Genomic DNA, 24267 nt, shown 5'->3' with positions numbered 1-24267 from the left:
TTTCATGTGTGTGTGTTTCTTAAGGTGTATTCTGTTGAGTGTGAGTAGTGTGATGTTAGATCTTAGCTTTTTTTTTCTTTTTTCTTTCTTTTTTTTTTTTAGATTTTATTTATTTGAGAGAGAGGGAGTGAGCATGAGAGCAGAGAAGGTAAAAAGGTGAAGCAGACTCCCCATGGAGTTGGGAGCCCAATGCGGGACTTGATCTCAGGACTCTGGAACCATGACCTGAGCCGAAGGCAGTTACTTAACCAACTGAAACACCCAGGTGCCCCAGATCTTAGTTTTTTAATTAAAGACATGAATTTCATGGGGCACCTGGGTGGCTCAGTGTGTTAAAGCCTCTGCTTTTGGCTCAGGTCATGAACTCAGGGTCCTGGGATCAAGCCCCGCATCAGGCTCTCTGCCCAGTGGAGAGCCTGCTCCCCTCTCCCCCCGCCCACCTGCCTCTCTGCCTACTTGTGATCTGTCTGTCAAATAAATAAATAAAATCTTTAAAAAAAAAGATGTGAATTTCACTCATAATGTCATCTGAAAAAAGTCAGATGGCATGTCATCTGAAAATTCCGAAGAATCCAATGGTAAATAAAACCAATAGTAAAGGAAAAGCTAGTATCCTTGGCGAATGGAAGGCTAGTGTCAGATGGCTTGGTTTTAGTCCTGTCTTAGTCCCTAACTTACTATGTGACTTTGTAACTTTGAGCAAATCACTGAGTCTTAGGCCTTGGGCTTCCCATCTTTAAAATGGGAGATTCATTGTAAATTGGAAAGTACCAAGAGATAAACAAATGTATTTGCCTTTCAATCCAGTAGGAAATACTAGAACTCTACTCTAAGAAAAGAATCTGGGGGCGCCTGGGTGGCTCAGTGGATTGGGCCGCTGCCTTCGGCTCAGGTCATGATCTCAGGGTCCTGGGATCGGGTCCCGCATCGAGCTCTCTGCTCAGCAGGGAGCTTGCTTCCCTCTCTCTCTCTCTCTGGCTGCCTCTCTGTCTACTTGTGATTTCTCTCTGTCAAATAAATAAATCTTTAAAAAAAAAAAAAAAAAGAAAGAAAAAAAGAATCTGAAAGAAAAAATGTTACATGACCTCAGCAGTATTATTATAATAGTGAAAAACTGGACTATCTACAAACACATCAATAAGGAAGATGATTAAATAAATTATGATTCATCAAGCCTATGTTTCCAGTGAAAACTAATAATAATGTATTAAAATCAAAATATGGGGGCGCCTGGGTGGCTCAGTGGGTTAAAGCCTCTGCCTTCAGCTCGGGTCATGATTCCAGGGTCCTGGGATAGAGCCCCACGTTGGGGGTCTCTGCTCTGCAGGGGGCCTGCTTTCTCCTCTCTCTCTCTCTCTGCCTGCCTCTCTGTCTACTTGTGATCTCTGTCTGTCAAATAAATAAAATAAAAAATCTTTTAAAAAAATCAAAATATGAAATAACATATTTACAATGATTATAACTAGACTAAAGAGCATTTAAGAAAGGAGTTGAGAGTAAGTCCTATAAAATAGGGATGATTAATAATTAAGACGTTGGAAATACAATTTTTTCTCATCTCTATTTCCTGACTTATTAATAAATCATACTATAACAATAAAAATATGTATCACAAAAATAAATTCAGCAAAAGGTAAATTCATGTAATTAAAGAGTTTTGATTAGATGAAGCACTAAATTCCTTTCCAGTTCTAATATACTATAATTCTGCTTCATGAAAAGGAAAAATTTTCAGTTCTTTGCTAGAAATAACTTAATTAGGAAACGTGATGCTCAAGTTTACAAAATTATTAAGTTAGAGGAGGATTAGTGAGAGTCTAATGTTGAGAACCTTCAGAGGGCAGAGTAGTGGTGAAGGAGAGCCATGGTATTCAGTGCACATTTCCAAGTCTGATGGGGAGAAGAAACCTAAGAACAGGGGAGGAAACTAAAAGATGGTAGTGGGGAGACAGGATAGAAGAAAATGACTGGAAACAGAAAAGGGTGAACAGATAGTGTGTGGGAGTCCTCATCATTGGCTGTCAAGATGCCACCTCTCATATAAGACCCCCATAGTACAGCATGTCCCCCAAGTACACTGCTATATGTAAATATGTATTTTTTCATTGCTATATCAGAATTCTAATTTTTTCTTTGTATTCATCCAAATTCAAGGAACTAAAATCTCTCTTTTCTCACTATGTCCCCAGTTGTGGCCTCAAATTCCCTCAGACTTTGTGAGCCACTCACATGCCCTCTGAGATAGGTTTTTCCTTCCCTGACAGGCACCCACCAGTCAGTCAGCTCCAATTCACCTTCAGGATAGCCCCATAGTATTTCAGCCATTTAAAAAAATGTTTAGGGGTAGCTGGGTGGCTCAGGCTGTTAGGTGTCTGCCTTCAGCTCAGGTCATGATCCCAGGGTATTGGGATCGAGCCCCACTCAGGGATCCCTGCTCAGCGGGGAGTCTGCCTCTCTCTCTTTCTCTCTCTCTCCCTCTGCCACTCCCCCTACTTGTGCTCTCCCACTCTCTCTCCCACTCTCTCACTCAAATAAATAAATAAAATCTTTTTAAAAGAGGTTTTTATTAAATAAAATGTATTGCTTTTTCCATCCTTATTGTAGAAAATCTGGAAATTACCCCCCAAAATGGTTAAAATTTTAAAAATCATTTGTAATTCCTCCACTCAGAGATATGTTTCTTCAAATATTTTTTCCATGCCTGTGTATTATTTTTTTTAATTGGACCACACTGTTGATATTTGCCAGTTTTCCCAAGTACTACATTATGTACATTTTCCCATACCATCAAATATTCTTTTAATGATTTTAAGTATTCCATCATGGATATCAGAGAATTTTAAAAATGATTCTGTATTTGTAGGATATTTAGGTTTTCCAACACGTTGTTATTACAAGCATTGTTACAATTGATAATGCATTGAGGACTAGAATTAGAAGTCTTAGCCCTAATCTTGGTTTAGTTCCTCACTGTTGACTCTGTAACTTTAAGCAAGTCACTTAAACTCTTGGGCTTTGAGTTTCCCATCTTCAAAACAGACTCTTAATGTGCACTACCAAATTGCCTTCTAGAAAGGTCAGGTCAATACCCAACTTTTGTAGCAACATGGATGGGACTGGAAGAGATTATGCTGAGTGAAATAAGTCAAGCAGAGAGAGTCAATTATCATATGGTTTCACTTATTTGTGGAGCATAACAAATAGCATGGAGGACATGGGGAGATGGAGAGGAGAAGGGAGTTGAGGGAAATTGGAAGGGGAGGTGAACCATGAGAGACTATAGACTCTGAAAAACAATCTGAGGGTTTTGAAGGGGCAGGGGGTGGGAGGTTGGGGGAACCAGGTGGTGGGTATTAGAGAGGGCACGGATTGCATGGAGCACTGGGTGTGGTGAAAAAACAATGAATACCGTTACGCTGAAAAGAAATTAAAAATTTTAAAAAAAGAAAATAAAAGAAAGGTCAGATCAAAGTTAGGAAATTGCCTGTTTCCCACAATCTTGCCATCACAGGGTTTTATGTTTTTTAAAAAAATTATTGTCATTTTAATAAGTAACAAAATGTGTCTCTTTTAAAATAATTAACGGTGTTTTATTTTGATTTATATTTCTTGATTACTTAATTGTTATTTGGACTTTGTCAATTACCTGTCTAAACACTTTGTCCATTTTTTTATGTGGGCATTTGCCTCTTTAATGGCTTAAAAAATTCTTCATATGGTAACAATTTTTTTCTGCTACATGTGTTGGAAACATTTTGTCCCCAGGCACTCATTTACATTTGGGTTTTAAAAAGTTTAATTTCAAGCTTTGCGCAGTGGCAGTATCGTAGCCAATGAGGTTTATCCGAGGCGCGATTATTGCTAATTGAAAAAGTTTAATTTCAAAACTCTTAAGTCAGAAAAAAAACACACAATGGACGTTCCCTTGACAACTTCAAGCAGACTAAGACTAGACGCTGAAAATTTGCAGATGATCAGTGTAAATGCACACAGTCCAGGACCCAGCTAATAATAAGGGTTAAATAAATGATAGCTTTCATAATTAAGACTGATAACAATACTACTTCAATGAGAGTTTTTCATCAAAACCCCCTTGTCCAGCCCCCTGGTCACTCATCCTTTTGTGCCCGTTTTCCCTTCCCACATTTCATCCTCTAAAGTGTGGTGCCGACAAGGCGGAGAGTTTCTCCAACGAATTGGAGAATCCTCAGACAGCCAAAGACAAGAGGAAGGGAAATGGACTCACCACCTTTGGAATCGAGGACCCTCTGTGCCTCACCAGCAGAGCTGGAGTGTCCAAGCTGGGAACGCTTCCTCCGGCCATTCAGGGAGATGAGGCACCGGACAGGGACATCAGGAAGGCCATGGAGGTGAGCCTGGGAAGATTTCACCTTTTTATTTGAAGCCCAAAGCCAGGGGCTCCCCTAGCTGCCTCCTATACACCAACAAGCCACACCCTGCCTGTCTGCTCCTGATAAAGGAACAGAGCAAAGAGGAGGCTAAAAGCGAGGGAACATTCCCAGTGCCACCCAGTGTAAGGGAACTTTGCCCCTCAGCCCCCTTTCCCTCCCAAGCTAACTGCGTAATGATTCCCTGCAATATGTTTTGATCCTATCATACACTTTCGGATAAGCTTGCTCCCCTTTACTTCCCATATTAGAGTAAAATTGAAGATTGGTTTCAAAGACACCCGCCAATTAGCTGCCTTCTTTAACCCACTACCTTTATCTCCAGCTGCACCCCGACGTGTGCTTTCTGACAAATAGACTTGCTTACTGTCTCCCGACATGTGATAAACCCTTTCCTGCCCGGCTTGCTTTCATAATATCCATAACTCTACATTCATAATATCCATAATTGTATCCTTAACAATGCATTATGTATTTTTTTAACTTTATACAGATGGAGCACATTGTACTTAATTCCCTGTGATTTTCCTTTTTTCACTCAACCTTAGTTTCGGAGTCTAGCAGACACCTGTGTTGGCCCACACTATATGCCCTCAGCCCCGTCCCCTACTCTTGCCCCATTGTGGCAGGAGGAGGTAGCTGAAACTTGTAGGTGGGCTGCCAGCAAGCCACCTCAAAGGCCACAGTGTCTCTTTGCTTATCTGAATCTGGCCTCTACAAAGGCTGGGAAGGCTGTTCAACCTGTATGCAGCCCAGGAGTTCAGGAACCTTAATACCCCAGGGGATAAACTGGGCAGTGACAGGCATCAACAGAAAATGCTCCAGCCTCATACCTCCGGAGGGACAGTTCTGAGCTGTATTCTACACAACACCTCGGAGAGTTCCCAGAGGGAATGAGCTCAGTAACCCACAGATATCAGTAGTTCAATAATGCACATTTTAGCACTTTTTCTTCCTTTTCTTCTCACTTACCATTTCTGATTCCTGGGATCACCTCCTTTTTTTTTTTTTTTAAGATTTTATTTATTTATTCAACACAGAGAGAGACAGCAAGAGAGGGAACACAAGCAGGGGGAGTGGGAATGGGAGAAGCAGGCTCCCCGCTGAACAGGGAGCCCAATGCAGGGCTCGATCCCAGGACTCTGGGATCATGACCTGGGTCACTTAATGACTGAACCAACCAGGCACACCCTGATTCCTGGGATCACCTCCTAAATAAACTCTTGCACAGAAGGACTCAATTCATACTCTCCTTTTTGGTGGAGTACAGATTAAGATACCAAAATTCATCCAGATGGATTCACAGAGCTCTGGTACATTCATTCCCCACTGTGTGGTAGACACTGTAGGAATATGCCAACATTTCGTCCATTTCCTCATTGATAAAAATGCAGTTTGTGTCTGGGCTTTGGCTTCTACAAACAGTGAGGCTAGGAACATTTTTTTTTATTAATATATAATGTATTATTTGCCCCCGGGGTATAGGTCTGTGAATCATGAGGCTTACACACTTCACAGCACTCACCATAGCACATACCCTCGTTAATGTCCATCACCTGGCCACCCCATCCCTCCCCACCAACCCCCCAACAACCCTTAGTTTGTTCTGTGAGATTAAGAGTCTCTGATGGTTTGTCTCCCTCCCGATCCGATCTTGTTTCATTTTTTGCTAGGAACATTCTTTCCTGGTTCACGTGTGCAAGAGTTTCTTTAAAACAGCCAGATGGGGGTCTGTGGGGTCCATGAACTCCAGGAGCTCCTGAGACCCTTTCATGAGGTCCCCTGGTATTCTTATGTTCATAATGATACTAAGCTGTTATTTATTTGTTCATTGTGTTGACATTTCCTCTGCTCCTGTGGGCTTGAGAGATCCCAATAAAAACAGATCGTTCTCATGAGCTTGGTAGTGACATTAAGGATTAGTGATTTTTTTGCTGTTGTGTAATGAAATGTGTCAACATTTGAAACACCTACATAAGTCCGTGAACCAGTAACTTCCAAATGGTTAATGCATATCTTGACAAAATCATGCAAAGATAAAAGATCTATTCAAGGGGTGCCTGGGTGGCTCAGTGGGTTAGGGCCTCTGCCTTCGGCTCAGGTCATGATCCCAGGGTCCTGGGATCAAGCCCCACATTGGGCTCTCTGCTCTGCAGGGAGACTGCTTCCTCCTCTCTCTCTCTCTGCCTGCCTCTCTGCCTACTTGTGATCTCTGTCTGTCAAGTAAATGGATAAAATCTTTAAAAAAAAAGAAAGAAAGAAAAAAGATCTATTCAATATGCAAGATACACCAGTGGGTTTAACTGTGGCAGAGTATGAGAAGTTCGCTGGTGTATTTCAAATGTATAATACACATTTGAAAGTTGCTAAGAAAGTACATCTTAAATATTCCCACCACAACAAAGGTAATTTTGTGACAGGATGGAGAAGTATCAGCTAATTTTATGGTGGTAATCATTTCCCAGTGTAAGCGTATCAAGTTCAAAAGTTGTATACCTATCTGTCAATTATATCTCAATCAAACTGAGAGGGGAAAATGACAAGAAAAGTTTACTGGTATGATTTTAGATCCTATGCTGCAGTAACCTTTCAGAGACTACCACTTGCCAAGTTTGGCTATATTATTAAAGAATATCCACAATTATCTGAAGAGGTGATTGAAATGCTTCTTTTCCAGTTACATCCACTTCAACCACACAGCCTACTGCCACAGACCAAATGCAAGAGCCAATATGAGAATCCGCGGACTTCTAAGCAGCCAGACGCTTAAGAGATGTAGAGATATGTAAAACATTGCCACTCCTCTCACTAATTGTTTTGTTTCAGAACATAGCTGTTTCTCATATAACATGTTGTTTATGTTAACATGTCTATGTTAACATAAGTGTTTATGTTAACGTGTATATTATTATTGTCTTCTTTAAATTTTTAAATTTAAATTCAATTAATTAACATAGAATATATTATTAGTTTCAGAGGTAGAGGTCAACTGACTCACCAGTTTTACGTAACACCCAGCGCTCATTATATCACATGCCTCCTTAATGCCCATCACCCAGTTACCCCACCCCCACCTCCCTATTATTGTCTTTAAGTGAAATAATAATTATATGAAAATTTCTTACTTTAATTTCTACTATAGAAAATTGCAGAAAATATAACACATATAAGCTGAAGCTCTTTAAGGTCCTCAATAATTTTTAAGGTACACACAAATACACACACAACTACATACATCATGCTATCACTACACCTACCAAAATTGGTGATAATCCCTTGATATTATTTGATATGCAGTCTACGTTCATACATTTTCAATGACATCAAACATGTCTTTTTACACGTGGTCTGTTCAAATCTGGATCTAAGCAAGATACACATACTACGTTTTCTGGTTAAGTTCCTAAAGGGTCTTTATTCTATCATGATCCCTCTGTCTTCTTTTAATTTTAAGATTTTATTTATTTATTTGAGAGAGAGAGAGAGTGCATCAAAAAGGGAGAGGGAGAAGTAGGTTCGCCACTAAGCAAGGAGCCTGATGTGGGACTCGATCCCATGACTCTGGGATCATGACCTGACCTGAAGGCAGCGGCTTAACCAATTAAGCCATCCAGGTCCCCTCTTTGCTCTTCTTTTAAATTTTTTCTTTATACTCTTGATTGTTGGTAAAACTTAGAAATTTGCCGGGGTGCCTGGGTGGCTCAGTGGGTTAAACCACAGCCTTTAGCTCAGGTCATGGTCTCAGGGTCCTGGGATCAAGCCCCGCATCAGGCTCTCTGCTCGGCGGGGACCCTGCTTCTCCCTCTCTCTCTGCCTGCCTCTCTGCCTCCTTGTGGTCTCTCTCTCTGTCAAATAAATGAATAAAATTTTTTTTTAAAGATTAGAAAAAAACTTAGAAATTTGCCTTGTACAATGTCCTACATTCTGGATTTGGCTGATTGCTTTCAAGTGGTATCATTTAATTTATTTCTCTATCCCTCATATTTCCTGTGAATTGGAAACCTAGAGATTTGATTAGATTCAGGTTCATTTCTAAGCTCTGTGACCTGGGTGAGAGTCTAACTTCCTGTGTCTCAGTTTCCTTACCAGTAAGAATAGTTAACTACCTCATTGGGATGGAGTAAGGATTAAATTAGTTAAAACATATAAAATGTTCAGAACAGTGCTTGACACCCAATATATGGTAGTTATTATCATTACTTGAGGAAAGCCTCCAACTTCAAAGCCAAAGCCAGAGACCAAAATAAACAACAAAGACAATCTAGGAAGTAAAAGAAAATGGCAGAAAATTACAATTGATGTCCTCAGAAATATGAAATAAGAGAAGATCCTGAATCCATAACACAGAGCAAGAGGTTTACCTAAAGGAAAGCCAGGGAACCAGGAAAAACTCTTGGAAATTAAAACTTTAGAGCAGAAACTAAAACATTCAAGAGAAGAGCTAGGGGATAAAGTTCAGGAAAATCTCTTAAAAAGTAGAATAAGCAAAGCCAAGAGATGGAAAATGAGAAAGAAAAGATTTTTTTTTAAAGATTTTATTTATTTATTTGACAGAGAGAGATCCCAGGAGACAGAGAGGCAGGCAGAGAGAGAGAGGGTGGAAGCAGGCTCCCTGCTGAGCAGAGAGCCCAATGCGGGACTCGATCCCAGGACCCTGAGATCATGACCTGAGCCGAAGGCAGCGGCTTAACCCACTGAGCCACCCAGGCGCCCGAAAAGATTTTTAAAACAAGGAAATCTATCATAGAGAACATCTCCCCAAAGCCTACACATTTCCTGAGTGCCTCGCACAATGAACAAAAAACTTACCTTGACATATCATTATGAAGGTTCGGAGCACCAAAGATGAAGGAAAAACATATATCCTAAAAAATTCCAGAAAACAAACTCACAAACAAAAATTATAGAGGACGTGATGGAAATCAGATTAAATCAGACCTCTTCAGAGTCTAGCCACGTGAGAAGCTAAAGAACAATGGATCGATGCCTTTAAAATTCTGAGTATGATTTCCAATCTGGAAATCTGTATCCTGTCAAACTGCCAAGTGTGAAAGTAAAATAAAGCCATTTTTAGACAAGCAAAGTTTCAAAAATTTACCTCCCATGAACTCCTTCTAGGGAGGTTACTGGAGAATGCGCTCTTCTAAAATGAGAGAATAAATCACAAATGGAAGATCAGGGGATTTGGCACCAGAGAGTAAGATGGGAATCCCCAGAATGTGGTTAGGGGAAATCCTAGGACAACAGTTGGGACAGTGAGGCCAGGACGGAGAGAGGAGGGTGGGCCCAAGGAAGGATGTCTCCGAGAAAAAAAAAAAAAAAAAAAAAAAAGACCCTGAAAGATCACCAGATTCACGTGACCAGATCAAGAGGTGTTTTACAGTCCAGATGGAAAATTGGGGGGCAAAATTAACAGAAGAATTAACAATAGATGATTAATTAAGTGAATGGGGAAAAAAAGGAATTTTGGACTCTAGGAGGGAAAAGTTGTTCAATAAAGTTAAAGTAATCTTAGTCTGGTATACAGCTCAAGTGTAAAAATATTCCATAGTCATACTAATGGAAACTCTGGCTCAGCTAAGTAGGGAATTGTGCACACTTGGCTAAGTCTGTTGATGGTCACAAAAAGACAGAAAGATAGATACAGAGATAGATAGATAGATAGATAGATACCATAAACTCATAGAGGAAGAACAAGGAGGGGGACTTTCACTCCCTCCAGACTCCAACCGCACTTTCCTGATGAAGAATCCCAAACCAGAGTCTCCACACCTGTACCTTTCTGGAGTTAGACAACTTCTTGCCACCTCTAAGTGTAAACTAACTCTCTCTTACGGGCACACGCACCCTCTACCTCAATCCTTTCCCAAGCCAACACAGCATACCTTCATTCCTAAAAGTGTCTCCACTATTTTTCCAAAGATTCTCCTTTGGCTTTTCCACTCCTTCATACCCTATATCCAGTGTGTTTTATTTTTTTTTATTTTAAAAGATTTTATTTATTTATTTGACAGACAGAGATCATAAGTAGGCAGAGAGGCAGGCAGAGAGAGAGAGGAGGAAGCAGGCTCCCTGCTGAGCAGAGAGCCCGATGCGGGGCTCGATCCTAGGACCCTGGGATCATGACCTGAGCTGAAGGCAGCGGCTTAACCACTGAGCCACCCAGGCGCCCCTCCAGTGTGTTTTAGTTGGCTTTCTAAAGCCTTCCAAGGTTCCTGCCCTGTTTCCAGCTGTAATATAGTATATTCTAATCTGACCATTTTTAGTATTAACAATAATCCAATCAACATTAATATAGAAGCTTAAAATAATATTTGTTAGACATTCCTCAATTAAAAGAAAGTATAAATCTTGCTAAAGTGTAAGTATTCTTTGTAGAAATTTTGTAACATACAGAAAGGCACAAAGAAGATAAAAATCCCCTCTGCTCTTAGGGTGCCTGGATAGCTCAGTCAGTTAAGGCATTTGACTCTCAGTTTTGGCTCAGGTCATGATCTCAGGGTTGTGAGATGGAGCTCTTCTTTGGGCTCCACCTTGGGTATGGCCTGCTTAAGATTCTGTCTTTCAGGGCTCCCTGGGTGGCTCAGTGGATTAAGCCTCTGCCTTTGGCTCAAGCCATGATCTCAGGGTCCTGGGATCGACCCCTGCATTGGGCTCTCTGCTCAGCAAGGAGCCTGGGAGCAGCTTTCCCCCCCTCTTTCCCCTCTTTCCCCTCTTTCTCTGCCTCCTTGTGATCTCTGTCTGTCAAATAAATAAATAAAATCTTTAAAAAAAAAAAAAAAAATTCTCTTTCTCTCCCTCTTCCTCTGTGTCTGTCCCTGCTCCTCAATCTCCCTCTCTCTCTCAAAAAAAAAAAAAAGAAAGAAAAGAAAATACCCTCTGCTCTCAAAATAATCTGGATTTATGTTTTCATACAGCCTCTTTTCTTTATGTATAGAATACTTTTTTTGAGACAAATACTGTGATTATGTTGTATGTTCCTCTTTGTAACTTTTTCATTTAATAAAAATGTTTTATTATGTCAATAAATATTCTTCTATGTCATTTTAATGGCTGCATAGAATCCCATGTTAGCTCTCCTATTGTTTATTTAATCAACCCCTGTTACAATTATTTTGGTTGTTTGCAGTTTTTTTTACACTTAAAAATAGTGCTATCTCTGGGGCGCCTGGGTAGCTCAGTGGGTTAAGCCGCTGCCTTCAGCTCAGTTCATGGTCTCAGGGTCCTGGGATCGAGCCCCACATCCAGCTATCTGCTCGGTGGGAAGTCTGCTTTCCACTCTCTGTCTGCCTACTTGTGATCTTTCTTTCTCTGTCAAATAAATAAATAAAATCTTTAAAAAAAAAAAAAAGACTAATGCTATCTCTGATACTTAGGATAACTTAGAAGTGGAATTGCTGAATAAATGTTGTGCTTTTTCAGTTTTTGTGGTTTAAAAAACCGGTAATATAAAATTTCCCTCCTTATTTAAGTGTACAGTACAGTGGTATTAAATGTATGCATGTTCTTGTGCAAAAGATCTTTAGGACTTTTTCATCTTACAAAACAGAAACTCTGTATCCATTGAACAACTTCCTGCTTAGCATCCATCAATTGTTTCAATTCTTGCCTGATTCTTAGAGGAGCAGAAGTAGGGGATCTGGAGGACATGTCCTCTCCTGGATAGGCCATTGTCCTAGCCTGAAACCTGGCAGAAGTACTTGCCCTGATACTTACTAGCTGTGTAACCATGAACAAGTCATTTAACTTCTCCGTGCCTCTGTTCCTTTATCTGTAAGATAGGGATAATAACATGTTATTACACATGTACATTACTGGACGCATTTATCAAAAGGAATAAATGAGTTAATAAATGTCAAGCTCTAAGAACTGTGCTTGCAATGTCATAGGCTCTGAAAAGAGGCAGCTATTGTTATTATTTTTTAAAGATTTTATTTATTTATTTGACAGACAGAGATCACAAGCAGGCAGAGAGGGAGGCAGAGAAAGGGGTAGGGGGCTCGATGCCAGGACCCCAAGATCATGACCTGAGCCGAAGGCAGAGGCTTAACCCACTGAGCCACCCAGAGGTCCCTGTTATTATTATTATATCATCATTCTTAGACTGAACAAGATTTCTGTTGTCAAAGCATTTACCTACCATTTTTTTCAATCCTGTTCTAATCAATGAAAAACGATAGCCAACTATTTTAATTTGAAATTTTTAAAATAATTGTAAAATTCTAATTGTATTATTATCTGTTAGTTTGAACGTTTCTCTATACTTATACTGGTTATTTACATTTGTCCTGACATCCTTCTTCAAAGTCCCGTGGCCGGCAGGACTTCACTTGGTGCTCCTAACAAGCTCGTAGATCAAGAAGGCGCAAATCACCATCCCTACTTTTCGAATTAAGAAACTGAGGCCCAGAATGTTATAGTTCTCATCCCAGGTTTCCCATCTCACCCTTCAAAGCCTAGCAGCTGCCCCAGAAAATATTCCCGAGATATGCCCTGTTAACCCCCCCCCCCCCCCCCAGTCCCAGGGCCCAGGATCGGGAAAGACAGACGTCCAGATATGTTTTCTGCGCACGCGCAGCCCCCCAGGGGGCGGGGCCTCAGAGCGCGCCTGTTTCCCGCCGCTGCCCCGCCTCCCGGCCCCGCCCCCGGGTCACAGCCCCGGCCCCGCCCAATCCGAGGCGCTGTGGGCTCGCTACTCCAGACCCGAAGGTAGGGGAAGGCCGGGGTGTCCCACGTGGGGCCTTGCCGGCGACGCGGCGGAATCCCGGAGTACCGAGACGGGGAGGGCCGGCGCCGACTCCCGACCGTCGCCCGCCGCCATCTTGCACCCGGAGAGGGCAGCGACGGGCGGGGGAACGTCCCCTGGGGCCGGGCTTGGGCCCGGGGCGGGCTGTGGCGGAGGGCGGGCCCGGGCGGGGGCAGGCTGGGGCCCCGCGGCGGAGCGGGGCGGTAACTCTCCGGCCGCCGGGAGGTGGGAGGGCCTGGCCCTGAGGCCGGAGACGGCGCGAGGCCCGGGCCTCCCCGCTGCCCCGCTCCGGGGCTGGGACTGGCTCGCCCCGCCGGGTCCTCACAGAACAGCCAGGTCCTCTCGCGTGGTCCTCACGCCAGGGAATGGGCTGTTGTCCCATTTTGCAGACACGAAACTAAGGCTCAAGGTGGAGAGGGGATTCAAGTTTAGTATTTAAGTATCTTAGTATTTAGTATCGGGAGAAAGGTTGCTGCACTCCCTTCCTTCTGTTAGTTTTATTCATTTCTTTTTAGAAAAATAGGTATTTAAACAATTTGCCCAGGGACACCCAGCAAGGTCATGGCGGTGGGTTCAGTCCTAGTCCACCGAATCCAGCGCCCTTTCCACGGGGCCACTCTGCCTCACCTGTCAAGGGAGGGGGGCTGAACTCTGGGATTAGTGAAGGGAGGGACTGGAAATTCTTTTTCTTTGCTTTGCTTTCTTTCTTCCTTTCTTTCTTTTGTTAATCAGTCAGTCTCTTCTGCACCATCCAGGTCAGAGCTAACAAGTGTTCAGAAGTCAAGTCATGGATCAGCCTACACGGAAAGAAAAATCCAAAGTTAAAGAACCTGTGAGCAGAGTTGAGAAGGCCAAGCAGAAATCAGCCCAGCAGGAGCTGAAGCAAAGACAAAGAGCAGAGGTGAGATTAAGGAGGAGGCCTGTACACCTGTAGTCTGCTGGAGATGATGCTGGAATTAGAGGAGTAGAGGGGAGAGCTGTGGGGGGGAGTGCTACCTGCCTCCCTGCATAACAGCTCTTCTCCCAGGAGATCAGTGAGGTTCAGATTGATGAAGTGACAGCCCAGAGTCCCATGCCAGGTTAGTGTCTGAACCCTGACCCTCTCCAGATGATTCCTGGTGCAGAGCTTTTGTGGAAGAAAGAAAGGAAAAAGAGAAGGGACATGGAAGGGAGGGGTCAGAGTGAGACAACCAAGGTGTTGGACACCCCCTAGCGCAGATGTTCAGGCATTGGCCTGGAGAGTAGCTGCTCATAACCAGCAGTAGAGGCCCAAGCTCTGCACCCACCAAACCTGTTTCTTTGTGCAGTCAACAATTGGGATCAACTTCAGAATGAAAAGCTAAACTGCCCACGCTACCCGTGTGGCACCACATCCAGATGTGTATTTTTTTTTTAGTATTTATTATCAGAAGAAAGCTTGCTGCAAATTTTTCCCTCTTTCTAGGCATTTTATTTGTTTCCCTCTTGAGAAATTTAAAAACACAGAAAAACAAAATATTAGAACAGACACTGGGGTACTCAGCATGTCAGATTGGTAGTGGTTACTATTTTGTTATATTCACCTGGAGCCTTTTAGATAAATAAAAATTACATATGAATTTAAAGTCCTCTTTGTCCATTTCCTGTTTTATACCCTTTTTCCCTCTCTGTGGACATCCACTATAATTTTTTATGCTTTTACACTCAGATATATTATTAGATATCCTTGAGTAACATATAATATTCTTTTGTGTTTTAAAATTTTTACATTAATTCTGTTTTATTTTACATTTTGCTTACATATGTTTTTTAGAACTATTCATATTAATATAATCTAGTTTATTAGTCATCACTGTGTATAGTAATCTGTTTTATTTTTATTTATTTATTTTTAAAGATTTTATTTATTTGAGAGAGCACAAGCAGGGGAGGGGCAGAGGGAGAAGCAGACTCCCCCCGTCGAGTAGGGAGCCCCACGCAGGCTTCCATCCCAGGACCCCAAGATCATGACTCGAGCTGAAGTCAGACATTTAACTTACTGAGCTCTCAGTAAGCTCTCTGTTGTTTAGGTTTTCATTTAAATTCCAGTTAGCTAACGTACAGTGTAATATTAGTTTCAGGTGTACAAGACAGTGACTCGGCACTTCCCATATGGCACCCAGTGCTCATCACCCATCACAGCCATCCCTCCCACCTTCTGGTAACCATTAGTTTGTTCTCTGTATTCGAGAGTCTGTTTCTTGGTTTAAGAAACTAAACAAATAAGAGGCGCCTGGGTGGCTCAGGCCATGATCCCAGAGTCCTGGGACCCAGCCCCACATCGGGCTCTCTGCTTGGTGAGGAGCCACCTTCTCTCTCTCCCACTCCCCCTGCTTGTGTTTCCTCTCTCGCTGTGTCTCTCTGTCAAAAAAATAAATAAAATTTTTAAGAAAAAATAAAAAAGAAAACAAATGAACATAGAGGGGGAAAGAGAGAGAGATATAGTCGTCCATTTTATGAATCTACTTTAGTATATTTACCCCTTCCTCCAGTGATGAACATTTAAATTATTTACAGTTTTTTTTCTACTACAAACATTGCTGTAGTGAAAAACTTCGATGTCTCCTTTGGCACTGTGCTAGCATTTCCGTGGAGCGTACATGACTAGAAGGAGATTTACCATGTGTATTTCAGTTTTACTAGACATTGCCAGATTGCTGTCAAACGGATTGTACAAGTGTGCAGTCTCATCAGCGGTGTAAGAGGGTTCTTATTCCTCACTTCTTCTCCACCTTGGAATACTGGAATCCAATATTGCCATGTAATACTGCCGACTTTAAATTTATGTTGATTTGATCCACCTATAAAACTGAGCCACTGTGCACCCAGCACTATTGCCCAGCCTGAGATACACAAGTGGACAAGGCAGAGAAGAATCCCCGCCTTTGTGGCACTTGCGTTCAGTGTGAAAGGCAGACAGTCAGTATAGTAAGTAAACTGAATAGTGTGTTCAAAGTTAATCCATAAACTGAAATCCACCTTTGGATTAAGACAGACCATCTGAGAACTGTGGACATGGATCCTAATAAATCATTCTCCCCTTCCCTTCACCTTTCCCTCGCCACCTGGATCCAGGCCCCCCGATAATTGCACTTTGGGGAGCAGTTGGAGGGTTGTTGTAAGAAACAGCCTGAAGAAACCATCCTTTGCGCACACTGTAGGGATGAATACGGAGGACATTCTCCGTGTCCTTATGGCATCCTTCTGATGAGGTTCCACAGGTTAGATGTCTTAGTCTGACTCCAAATTCCAGCTTGTCATGAGCCCCAGTTCTTCCCATGGGACCTCGGACAGGATGCTTCATCTCTCTGCACCTCAGTGCCTCAGTTCCCCCTTGCAAAACAAGGGCGATGATATCTACCTCAAAGACTGTTAGGAGGAACAGAGATGCTGTGCATAAAGCACTCAGCAAATGGCAGCAGTCCTCAGCAGGAACCACGGGCTTCCCAGCAGGTGGCCTGCTTTGATTGTGCGGACTCTGGGTGTAAGGACTGATCGTGTTGATGGTGACGTGCCAACATGGAATACTGGAATCCAATATTGGAATATTGCCATGTAATACTGCCTGGCACGGGGCCCGCTTGCATGTGCTTGACCACAGGTGTCCTCACACCAAAGCTGATGGTTACTACTCCCATCCCAACCTTTCTAAGTCGTGCCTGGCATAAGGCAGGGAGATATAAATATAAAATAGGTGACTCTGTGACGTAGAAGATATTATCCTCACTTGGAAGCACAGAACACCTAGCCCCTCAGGGATGGAGGGGCAGACTGCGAGCAAAACACAAGTGACCTTGGGCTGTTGCTGTTGGCTTTATCTGTGCTGCCTGGAATGTGATCTCCTAAGATAGGAATGTGACAAGACCCTTGTGGGGAGGAAGACACACGGTTTCCATTCAGTTCTACATAGTTGCTGCAATCCAGAAAGTTAGATAAGTGGGAGCATCTTGAGGAGTAAATGGAACAGAGGGCGCACGTGGCCTCCATTTGACACAGTTGAACACCCTTTCCTTCCCGAAAGTCTTTCATTCCTTGGCTCAGATCTGCTGACCCATTTTAAGTCTCTTCTTTCTCTGCTTATTCTGTTTTCCCTTCCACCAGCCTGCCTTCTGGATCTTGAGGTCTCCAAGAAGCTACTTAATTTCCCTCTCAGTCCTCAGTTCAGTCACATGCAGATTAAAATGCTTAGTAAAGCATGAATGGATGACGCAGAGGTTCTAATGCATATATATTAGAAGTATATTCACATATATATGATGTTTACAGCTTAAGGAAGATGAACCAAACCAACACCCTGTGTACCACCCAACTAAAATAAAATGTGACCAGTAACTTGGAAGCTCCTTGGGCCCCACTGTGGTCCTGTCCCCAACCTTTCCCACCAGCAGTGTCCTTGTCCCTTGATTTTATGCTGATTATACCCTTGCTGTTCTGCACTAATTTAGTATTTCTCTGTGTACCCCCAAATAATATTTTGCAGCCTAACAATATGCTGTCTAGTCAGGCATGTTTCTGAATTTCATATATGTTACCATATTCCATGACTGGCTGTCTTCACTCAACTTCTTTTCTTTTTTTAAACTATTCAGATCTATTTGTTTATGTGTTTTCATTATGGTAACATGTACATAACAGAAAAGTTAACCATTTTAACCATCAGTGTTAGCTTTTTGAGAATCATTTGTGTCATTTTTGGAACTGTTTCCATCACTGTGGAATCCACCTTTTCCTTAAAGATTATAGGATCTTACCACAGTAAGAAAAAAAAATGGGGGCGGGGATTATAGGATCATTCAAACTTTCTATTTAGACAGTTTTGATCATTTTACTCTTTCTAGCAATTCCTTTCATTTTGGTTTTCAAACTTATTGACACAAAGTTCATAATATTTTTATTTAATCCTCATTATATCAGTAATTATTCTTCCTTTTTGGTTATAATAATGTTTGTTTATGTCAGCCTTTTTGTCTTGAGAATCATGTCAGAGATTTGCAGGATTTTCTTTTTAGTATTTTCAAAGAACCATCTCGCAGGGTTGGTGATCCTCACACATTCAGTTAGTTGCCTTTTCTGCTCTTTATTTTGTGTTTTCTATTTGTCTCACTTCTCGGGTTCTTTTTTCCCCCCTTGTCTTTTCTTAAACGAATCAAGTTATATCATCTACACAGAAACACATTCCTTCATTTTTCCCTTCTACAAATTGGAGTTTTCTGCTGTTTCTGCTTGTTAGTAGGCAGATTGATACCACAAGGATACAGAAAGGTGAGGAATGAGGTAGATACCTTTCACCTGAGAATGTCTCTTGCAGTTTTCATTCCATCCCCGCTGCCTACCCTGCGTCATATTCTTGCTGCCTCCTCCCTGGACTGTTGTAATGATGCCTGTAGGTGGCCTACAATCTCTTCTTTCACTTATCTCTCACATGGTCTCCAGTTATCTCTCCCCAAGCACAGATCCATCAGGTTGTCCCTAGCGCACTAATGTCGCTGGCTCTCCGGAGTCTGGCCATAGTCCAGAGGTCATGGAATGGCATTTAAGGCTCCTAACACACTTATCACTTTCTCCAGCTCCCTGAACTCTTTAATATCCTTCATATAGGCATCATTGAAGTTTCCAGAACTAATCCTGTACTTTTCTCATTTTGTCTCATCATACTACCCCGCCGGCTGTCACCTCCCATGTCCCTTCCGCAGTCTCTTATGTGTTCAAATCCTCCTGACCCTTTAAAAGCCAGATCAAGCCACCGCATTTCTACTGATCCTCCAGATGGAATTAGCATCTGCCCTTCTCCCTCGCCTGCATCACTGCTGCATTTCTCGTATTTCCAAACGCCACAGCCTGTGGCGTCTGAGGACAGGTGGAGCAGCTGCCGCTCCCACTAACTGATCTTTTTCTCCGCTTCAGATCTATGCCCTCAACAGAGTCATGACAGAACTGGAGCAGCAGCAGTTCGATGAGTTCTGTAAACAGATGCAGCCTCCTGGAGAGTGAGCCGCCCCCCGCGCACAGAACCAGACGAACCCCCGCCCCGAGGCTGGCTTTTTCCACATGGTTCCCGTTTCCCTGAGATGGTCCGCTTGGAACCTTACAGAACCAGACAAGAAAATGTTTGCATTATTCCGGAACTGGGATAAATCTGAACTTCCCGTATGTCACTTCTGCTTCACTGGTTCCTTCAGTCTGAATTGGCCCAGTGCTTGCTGAAGAGACTTGTTTTGTTCTTCTAAGACAGCAGATTCTTTTTTTTTTTTAACTTTTTTCTATTGCTTGAGAAAAATCAGCATTTCTCGTGAAACTGTAGATCTTCTCCAAAAATATAAATAAAATACTAATAAAATGTCTGTTTGCTCCTACTTTAGCTTGGGGTGCCTAGCCACAGAAAACGGCACCAGAAAGAATTTAATAGTTAAGACAAGTTGAGGTGAGCGGAGGGAACCCTTTCTCCTTCAGTAGGGAATGAAAGGGAGGAGGTAAGAGAAAGAATGTGAGTGTTTCCAGTTCTCATTCTTCCTGGGGCCAAAGCTCGGCAAACCCAGCAGCTCCTAAGTTTTTAGCCACATGGGTATAAATATGTGAGCCTCGATTCCTTGATGAGCTGCAGCTAGGATTCCTCTCACCTTGTGGCGGACAGTTCGTAGTGGCCTGGTACCAGCGGGGAGACTCGTGCAAGTGCTTTTCACTTTTCACTCCAGGAACTACTTTATCAAGCCTAGAAGAGGTTTTATGATGGGAATATCCAGGCTGGTTCCTCAAGAACCATTCACCTGCCCATCCACCCACCTGCCATCTTTAAGTATCAAAGTATAAACTTTCTGCCTGAGACACTTGTGTCAGAAATGGTGGTTCCAACTTGAGCTTTCACAATGCCAAGAGTTATTTTAATGCTGAGCAAAAGCAGAGCTTGTTCTTTCAGGTTATTTCATTTCCAGATATTCCTGAGTAGGGAGAAGGGTGTCAGAAAGCAGAATATGTATGGAAATGAGGTAGACCTCTCAGGGCAAAGGAGCCAGACATCGCTACCTCCTTTACTCTCCACCCCAGAAGTGCCCATATTTTCCCTGCTGGTGTTGGGAACACCTCAAGCCATCCCCCTCTCCTCTTTGTCTCCCTGCTACCTCAGAAGTCACTCAGAATTCTGTTCCCATTGCTATGGCTTGTTTTAGGAGGAAACTGGACCACTAATGGGGTATGAGGAACTTGCTACCAGTGAGGAGAATGTGTTCTTGAGAGCCTAAATTATAACTAAGGATAATCTTTACAAAGATTATCCCTATAAAGTAATTAGGGTCTATGGTGTTCTGCTGAATTTGGACTGAATGGGGATTATTTGGTTTTGTTTTTTGGAGGAGTTGGGATTTGAAGTGAGCTATTGTAAACCCATAAAAATACTACAAAGAGCACAGTTTTGGGATTCAAATGACCGGGGGTCAAGTAGCAATTCTACTCCATTAGATAAGTTATTAGCCTCTGAGCCTCACTCTGCCCATCCATGTCATGGAACATTTTCTTCCTGTCAGGAACATTTAGAATAATAAATGAGATAATGTATGTAATAGATCCTCAGTAAATGTTTCTTCCCTTCCCAGCCACCTTGTCTCAGGGGAGATGTTCCAAATTTCAAACAACCAAGTAATACAGGAGCATCAGTTGGAAAGATTCTGACCCTTAGTTGAGAACTGCCTGTATAACGCGTTTCAGCCCTGGAACTATTCCAACCTAGAGACATCCTCTAGGATTGCAGTTTTTTAAACTGCAGGTTGTGAAATCAGTTTAAGAAATTGTGACCAGCTTTTCTTTTTAATGAAACAACAGATTAAAAATTATTGTATGTGGTAAAGATAGTTCATGAAGCTTTTGTTTCAGGCTCATGTATACTTATGAAAGTGTCTACTGCATTGGAGGTAAAAGTTCCTTATTTCTATGGGTTGTGGCAAAAAAAAAAAAAAAAAAAAAAGAGTTTGGGATGTGAGGGATGCCTGGACAAGGCAGCACTGGGTCATCTTTTTACTCACAATTTAAAAGCAAAGAAGTTTCATCTGCCTCAGGGAAGGGCTACAGGGGCCTTTGTGTCCACAACTGGAATAGCATTGAATGCTAAGGCTCTTGCAAGCATCATCAGGGAAAACTAGGAGCTTGTCTCTCTGCTTCCCTGCCTGGAATCCCTTTGTGATCAATTTCTCAGAGGTAAAAAAAAAAAAAAGTTTTTGCGACTCCTTGAGGTATAAGGTTAGGTTGTGTATTTGAGATTTTTCTTGTTTCTTTCTTTTTTTTTTTTTTTTTAGATTTTATTTATTTTTTGACAGCGATCACAAGTAGGTAGAAGGGCAGGCAGAAGGGGCCGGGGAACAGGCTCCCCGCTAAGCAGAGTCTGATGCGGGGCTTGATTCCAGGACCCCAAGATCATGACCTGCACTGAAGGCAGAGGCTTAACCCATTAAGCAACCCAGGTGCCCCTGATCTTTCTTGTTTCTTGAGAAAGGCTTATATTGCTATATACTTCCCTATTTGGACTGCCTTTGCTGCATCCCCAAAGTTTTGAACTGTTGTGTTTTCATTTTCATTTGTTTCCATTAATTTTTTTTAAAGATTTTATTTATTTATTTGACAGAGATCACAAGTAGGCAGAGAGGCAGAGAGAGAGAGAGGAGGAAGCAGGCTCCCTGCTGAGCAGAGATCCCGATTCAGGGCTTGATCCCAGGACCCTGGGATCATGACCTGAGCCAAAGGCAGAGGCTTTAACCCACTGAGCCACCCAGGCTCCCCTGTTTCCATGAATTTTTAAAATTTTTCTTTCATTTCCTGGTTGACCTTTCATTCTTTATAGTATAATGCTCTTTAACCTCCATGTATTTGAATTCTTTCCAAATTTCCTCTTGTGACTGGGTTCAAGTTTCAAAGCGTGTGGTTTGAAAATATGCAGGGAATAATCCCAAGCTTTTGGTACCAGTTGAGACCTGATTTGTGACCCATATATAACTTATTCTGGAGAATGTTCCATGTGCACTAGAGAAGAATGAGTATTCTGTGCTTTAGGATGGAATGCTCTGAATTTATCTGTGAAGTCCATCTGGTCCAGTGTGTCAAAGCCCTTGTTTTCTTGTTGATCTTCTGCTTAGATGATCTGTCCATTGCAGTGAGGTAGGTGTTAAAATCCCCTACAATTATTGTATTATTATTGATGTGTTTCTTTAATTTTGTTATTAGTCAGTCTATATAACTAGCTGCTCCCATGTTAGGGTTATAAATATTTATAATTGTTAGATCTTCTTGTTGGATAGACCCTTTAATTATGATATAGTGTCCTTCCTCATCTCTTATTACAGTCATGGGTTTAAAATCTTTTCTGATATAAGGATTGCAACTCTAGCTGCTTTTTGATGTCCATTAGCATGATAAATGGTTTTCCACCTCCTCACTTTAACTACAGAGGTGTCTTTGAGTCTAACATGAGTCTCTTGGGACACCAAGGTGGCTCAGGCAGTTAAGTGTCTGCATTCAGCTCAATTCATGATCTCAGGGTCCTGGGATTGAGCCCACATCAGGCTTCCTGCTCTGCAGGATACTGCTTCTTCCTCTCCCTACCTCTCTCCCTGATTATGTTCTCTCTCTGTCAAATAAATAAATAAGATCTTTTAAAAGTGAAATAAAATTAAATGAGTCTCTTCCAGACAATGTAGCCATGGGTCTTGTTTTTATCCAGTCTGATACTCTGTGTCTTTTGCTTGGGGCATTTAGTCCATTTTCATTCAGAGTAAGTATTGAAAGATATGAAGTTAGTGCCATTTTTTTGTATTACCTGTAAAATCATTGGTTCTATATATTGTCTCTGTTCCCTTTCTGGTCTTTGTTACTTTTGGGTTCTCTCTTTGCATAAAGAATCCCCTTTAATGTTTCTTGCACAGCTAATTTAGTGTTCACAAATTCTTTTAGTTTCTGTTTGTCCTGGAAGCTTTTTATCTCTCCTTCTATTTTTACTGACAGCCTTGCTAGATAAAGTATTCTTGGACGCATTTTTTTTTTTCATTTATCACCCAGAATATATCATGCTAGTCCTTTCTGGCTTGCCAGGTCTCTAGCTAGATCTACCAGTCTAATGTTTCTACCCTTGTAAGTGATATACCTCTTGTCACTAGCTGCTTTCAGGATTTTCTCTTTGTCTTTGAGATTTGCAAGCTTTCTATTATATATCAAGGTGTTGACCTATTTTTATTGATTTGGGGGGTGGTTTCTGTCCCTTCTGGACTTGAATGCCTGTTTCCTTCCTCAGATTAGGAAGTTCTCTGCTGTAATTCACTCCTTTTGCCCCTCTCTTTCCTCTTCTTCTAGTATTCCAATTGTTCTAATATAGTTTTGCTTTATGGTATCACTCCTCTCTCAAATTCTCTCCTCATGATCCAATAGTTGTTTGTCTCTCTTTTTCTCACCTTCTTTGTTCTCCATCATTTTGTCTTCTATATCACTAATTCTCTCTTCTGCCTTATTTATCCTAGCAATTAGAGCCTCCATTTTTTTATTGTGACTCATTAAAAGCCTTTTGATTTTGACTTGATTAGATTTTAGTTCTTTTATTTCTCCAGAAAGGGATTCTCTAGTCTCTTCTATGCTTTTTTTCAAGCCCAGCTAGTATCTTTATAATTGTTATTCTGAACTCTAGTTCCAACGTCTTATTCATATCCATACTGATTAGATTCCTGGCAGTCAATACTGCCTTTTGTTCTCTTTTTTGAGGTGAGTTTTCTGTCTTGTCATTCTTGCAGAAAGTGGTTACTTTTCCATTTGTAGAATTACAGCAATTCTTTTCTTAGATCTCTAGTTGAGTTCACAGATATTCAGAATGATTTGATAGCTATCTAGCTGAATTCCTGGAACCAGACAAAACTAAGGTCTCCTACTCCTCTGCTATCTTGGAAAGTTTTTTAAAAAAATAATTTAAAAAATAATTAGGGGCACCTGGTGGCTTAGTCAGATAAGCATCTGACTCTTAATTTCAGCTTAGGCCATGATCTCAGGGTCCTGAGGTTAACCCCACATAGGGTTCTGCTCTGGGTATAGAGCCTGCTTAAGATTCTCTCTCTCCCTCTCCCTTTGTTACCC

General features: G+C 41.8%; 2 protein-coding genes across 8 annotated transcripts in view; one reads left to right on the top strand and one right to left on the bottom strand.

Annotated features, from left to right (window-relative positions):
* The window catches only part of ERMAP (erythroblast membrane associated protein (Scianna blood group)), a 33108-nt gene extending 19854 nt beyond the window's left edge, over positions 1 to 13254 (bottom strand). The window contains exons 1-4 of one of the 4 annotated variants that reach the window (XM_082686098.1): positions 13183 to 13254; positions 12691 to 12788; positions 12126 to 12180; positions 4247 to 4376 (exon numbers count right to left, since the gene is read on the bottom strand). In XM_082686098.1, coding sequence (XP_082542224.1) covers positions 4247 to 4376; positions 12126 to 12140 — 145 coding nt within the window. In that variant the 5' untranslated portion in view covers positions 12141 to 12180; positions 12691 to 12788; positions 13183 to 13254. Of the gene's footprint in view, positions 1 to 4246; positions 4377 to 4722; positions 4745 to 12125; positions 12181 to 12690; positions 12789 to 13182 lie in introns of those variants that run through there. The other 3 variants (XM_082686100.1, XM_082686099.1, XM_082686101.1) reach the window with 3 other exon arrangements.
* On the top strand, positions 13002 to 19514 carry SVBP (small vasohibin binding protein). 4 transcript variants are annotated; one of them, XM_082686103.1, is made up of 3 exons: positions 13002 to 13118; positions 13911 to 14056; positions 19078 to 19514. In XM_082686103.1, exons 2-3 carry the CDS (start codon positions 13943 to 13945, stop codon positions 19162 to 19164), a joined length of 201 nt encoding a protein of 66 aa, XP_082542229.1. In that variant the 5' UTR covers positions 13002 to 13118; positions 13911 to 13942; the 3' UTR covers positions 19165 to 19514. The 4 variants fall into 4 exon arrangements, with proteins under 4 accessions (XP_082542229.1, XP_082542232.1, XP_082542231.1 ...); XM_082686106.1 differs by lacking the exon at positions 13002 to 13118 and adding an exon at positions 13159 to 13246; XM_082686105.1 differs by lacking the exon at positions 13002 to 13118 and adding an exon at positions 13357 to 13491.
* Positions 19515 to 24267: the final 4753 nt, after the last annotated feature.

This window comes from Mustela nivalis, assembly GCF_964662115.1.
Source record: "Mustela nivalis genome assembly, chromosome: 10".
NCBI lineage: Eukaryota > Metazoa > Chordata > Mammalia > Carnivora > Mustelidae > Mustela > Mustela nivalis.
This window is presented reverse-complemented; position numbering and strand designations above follow the sequence as displayed.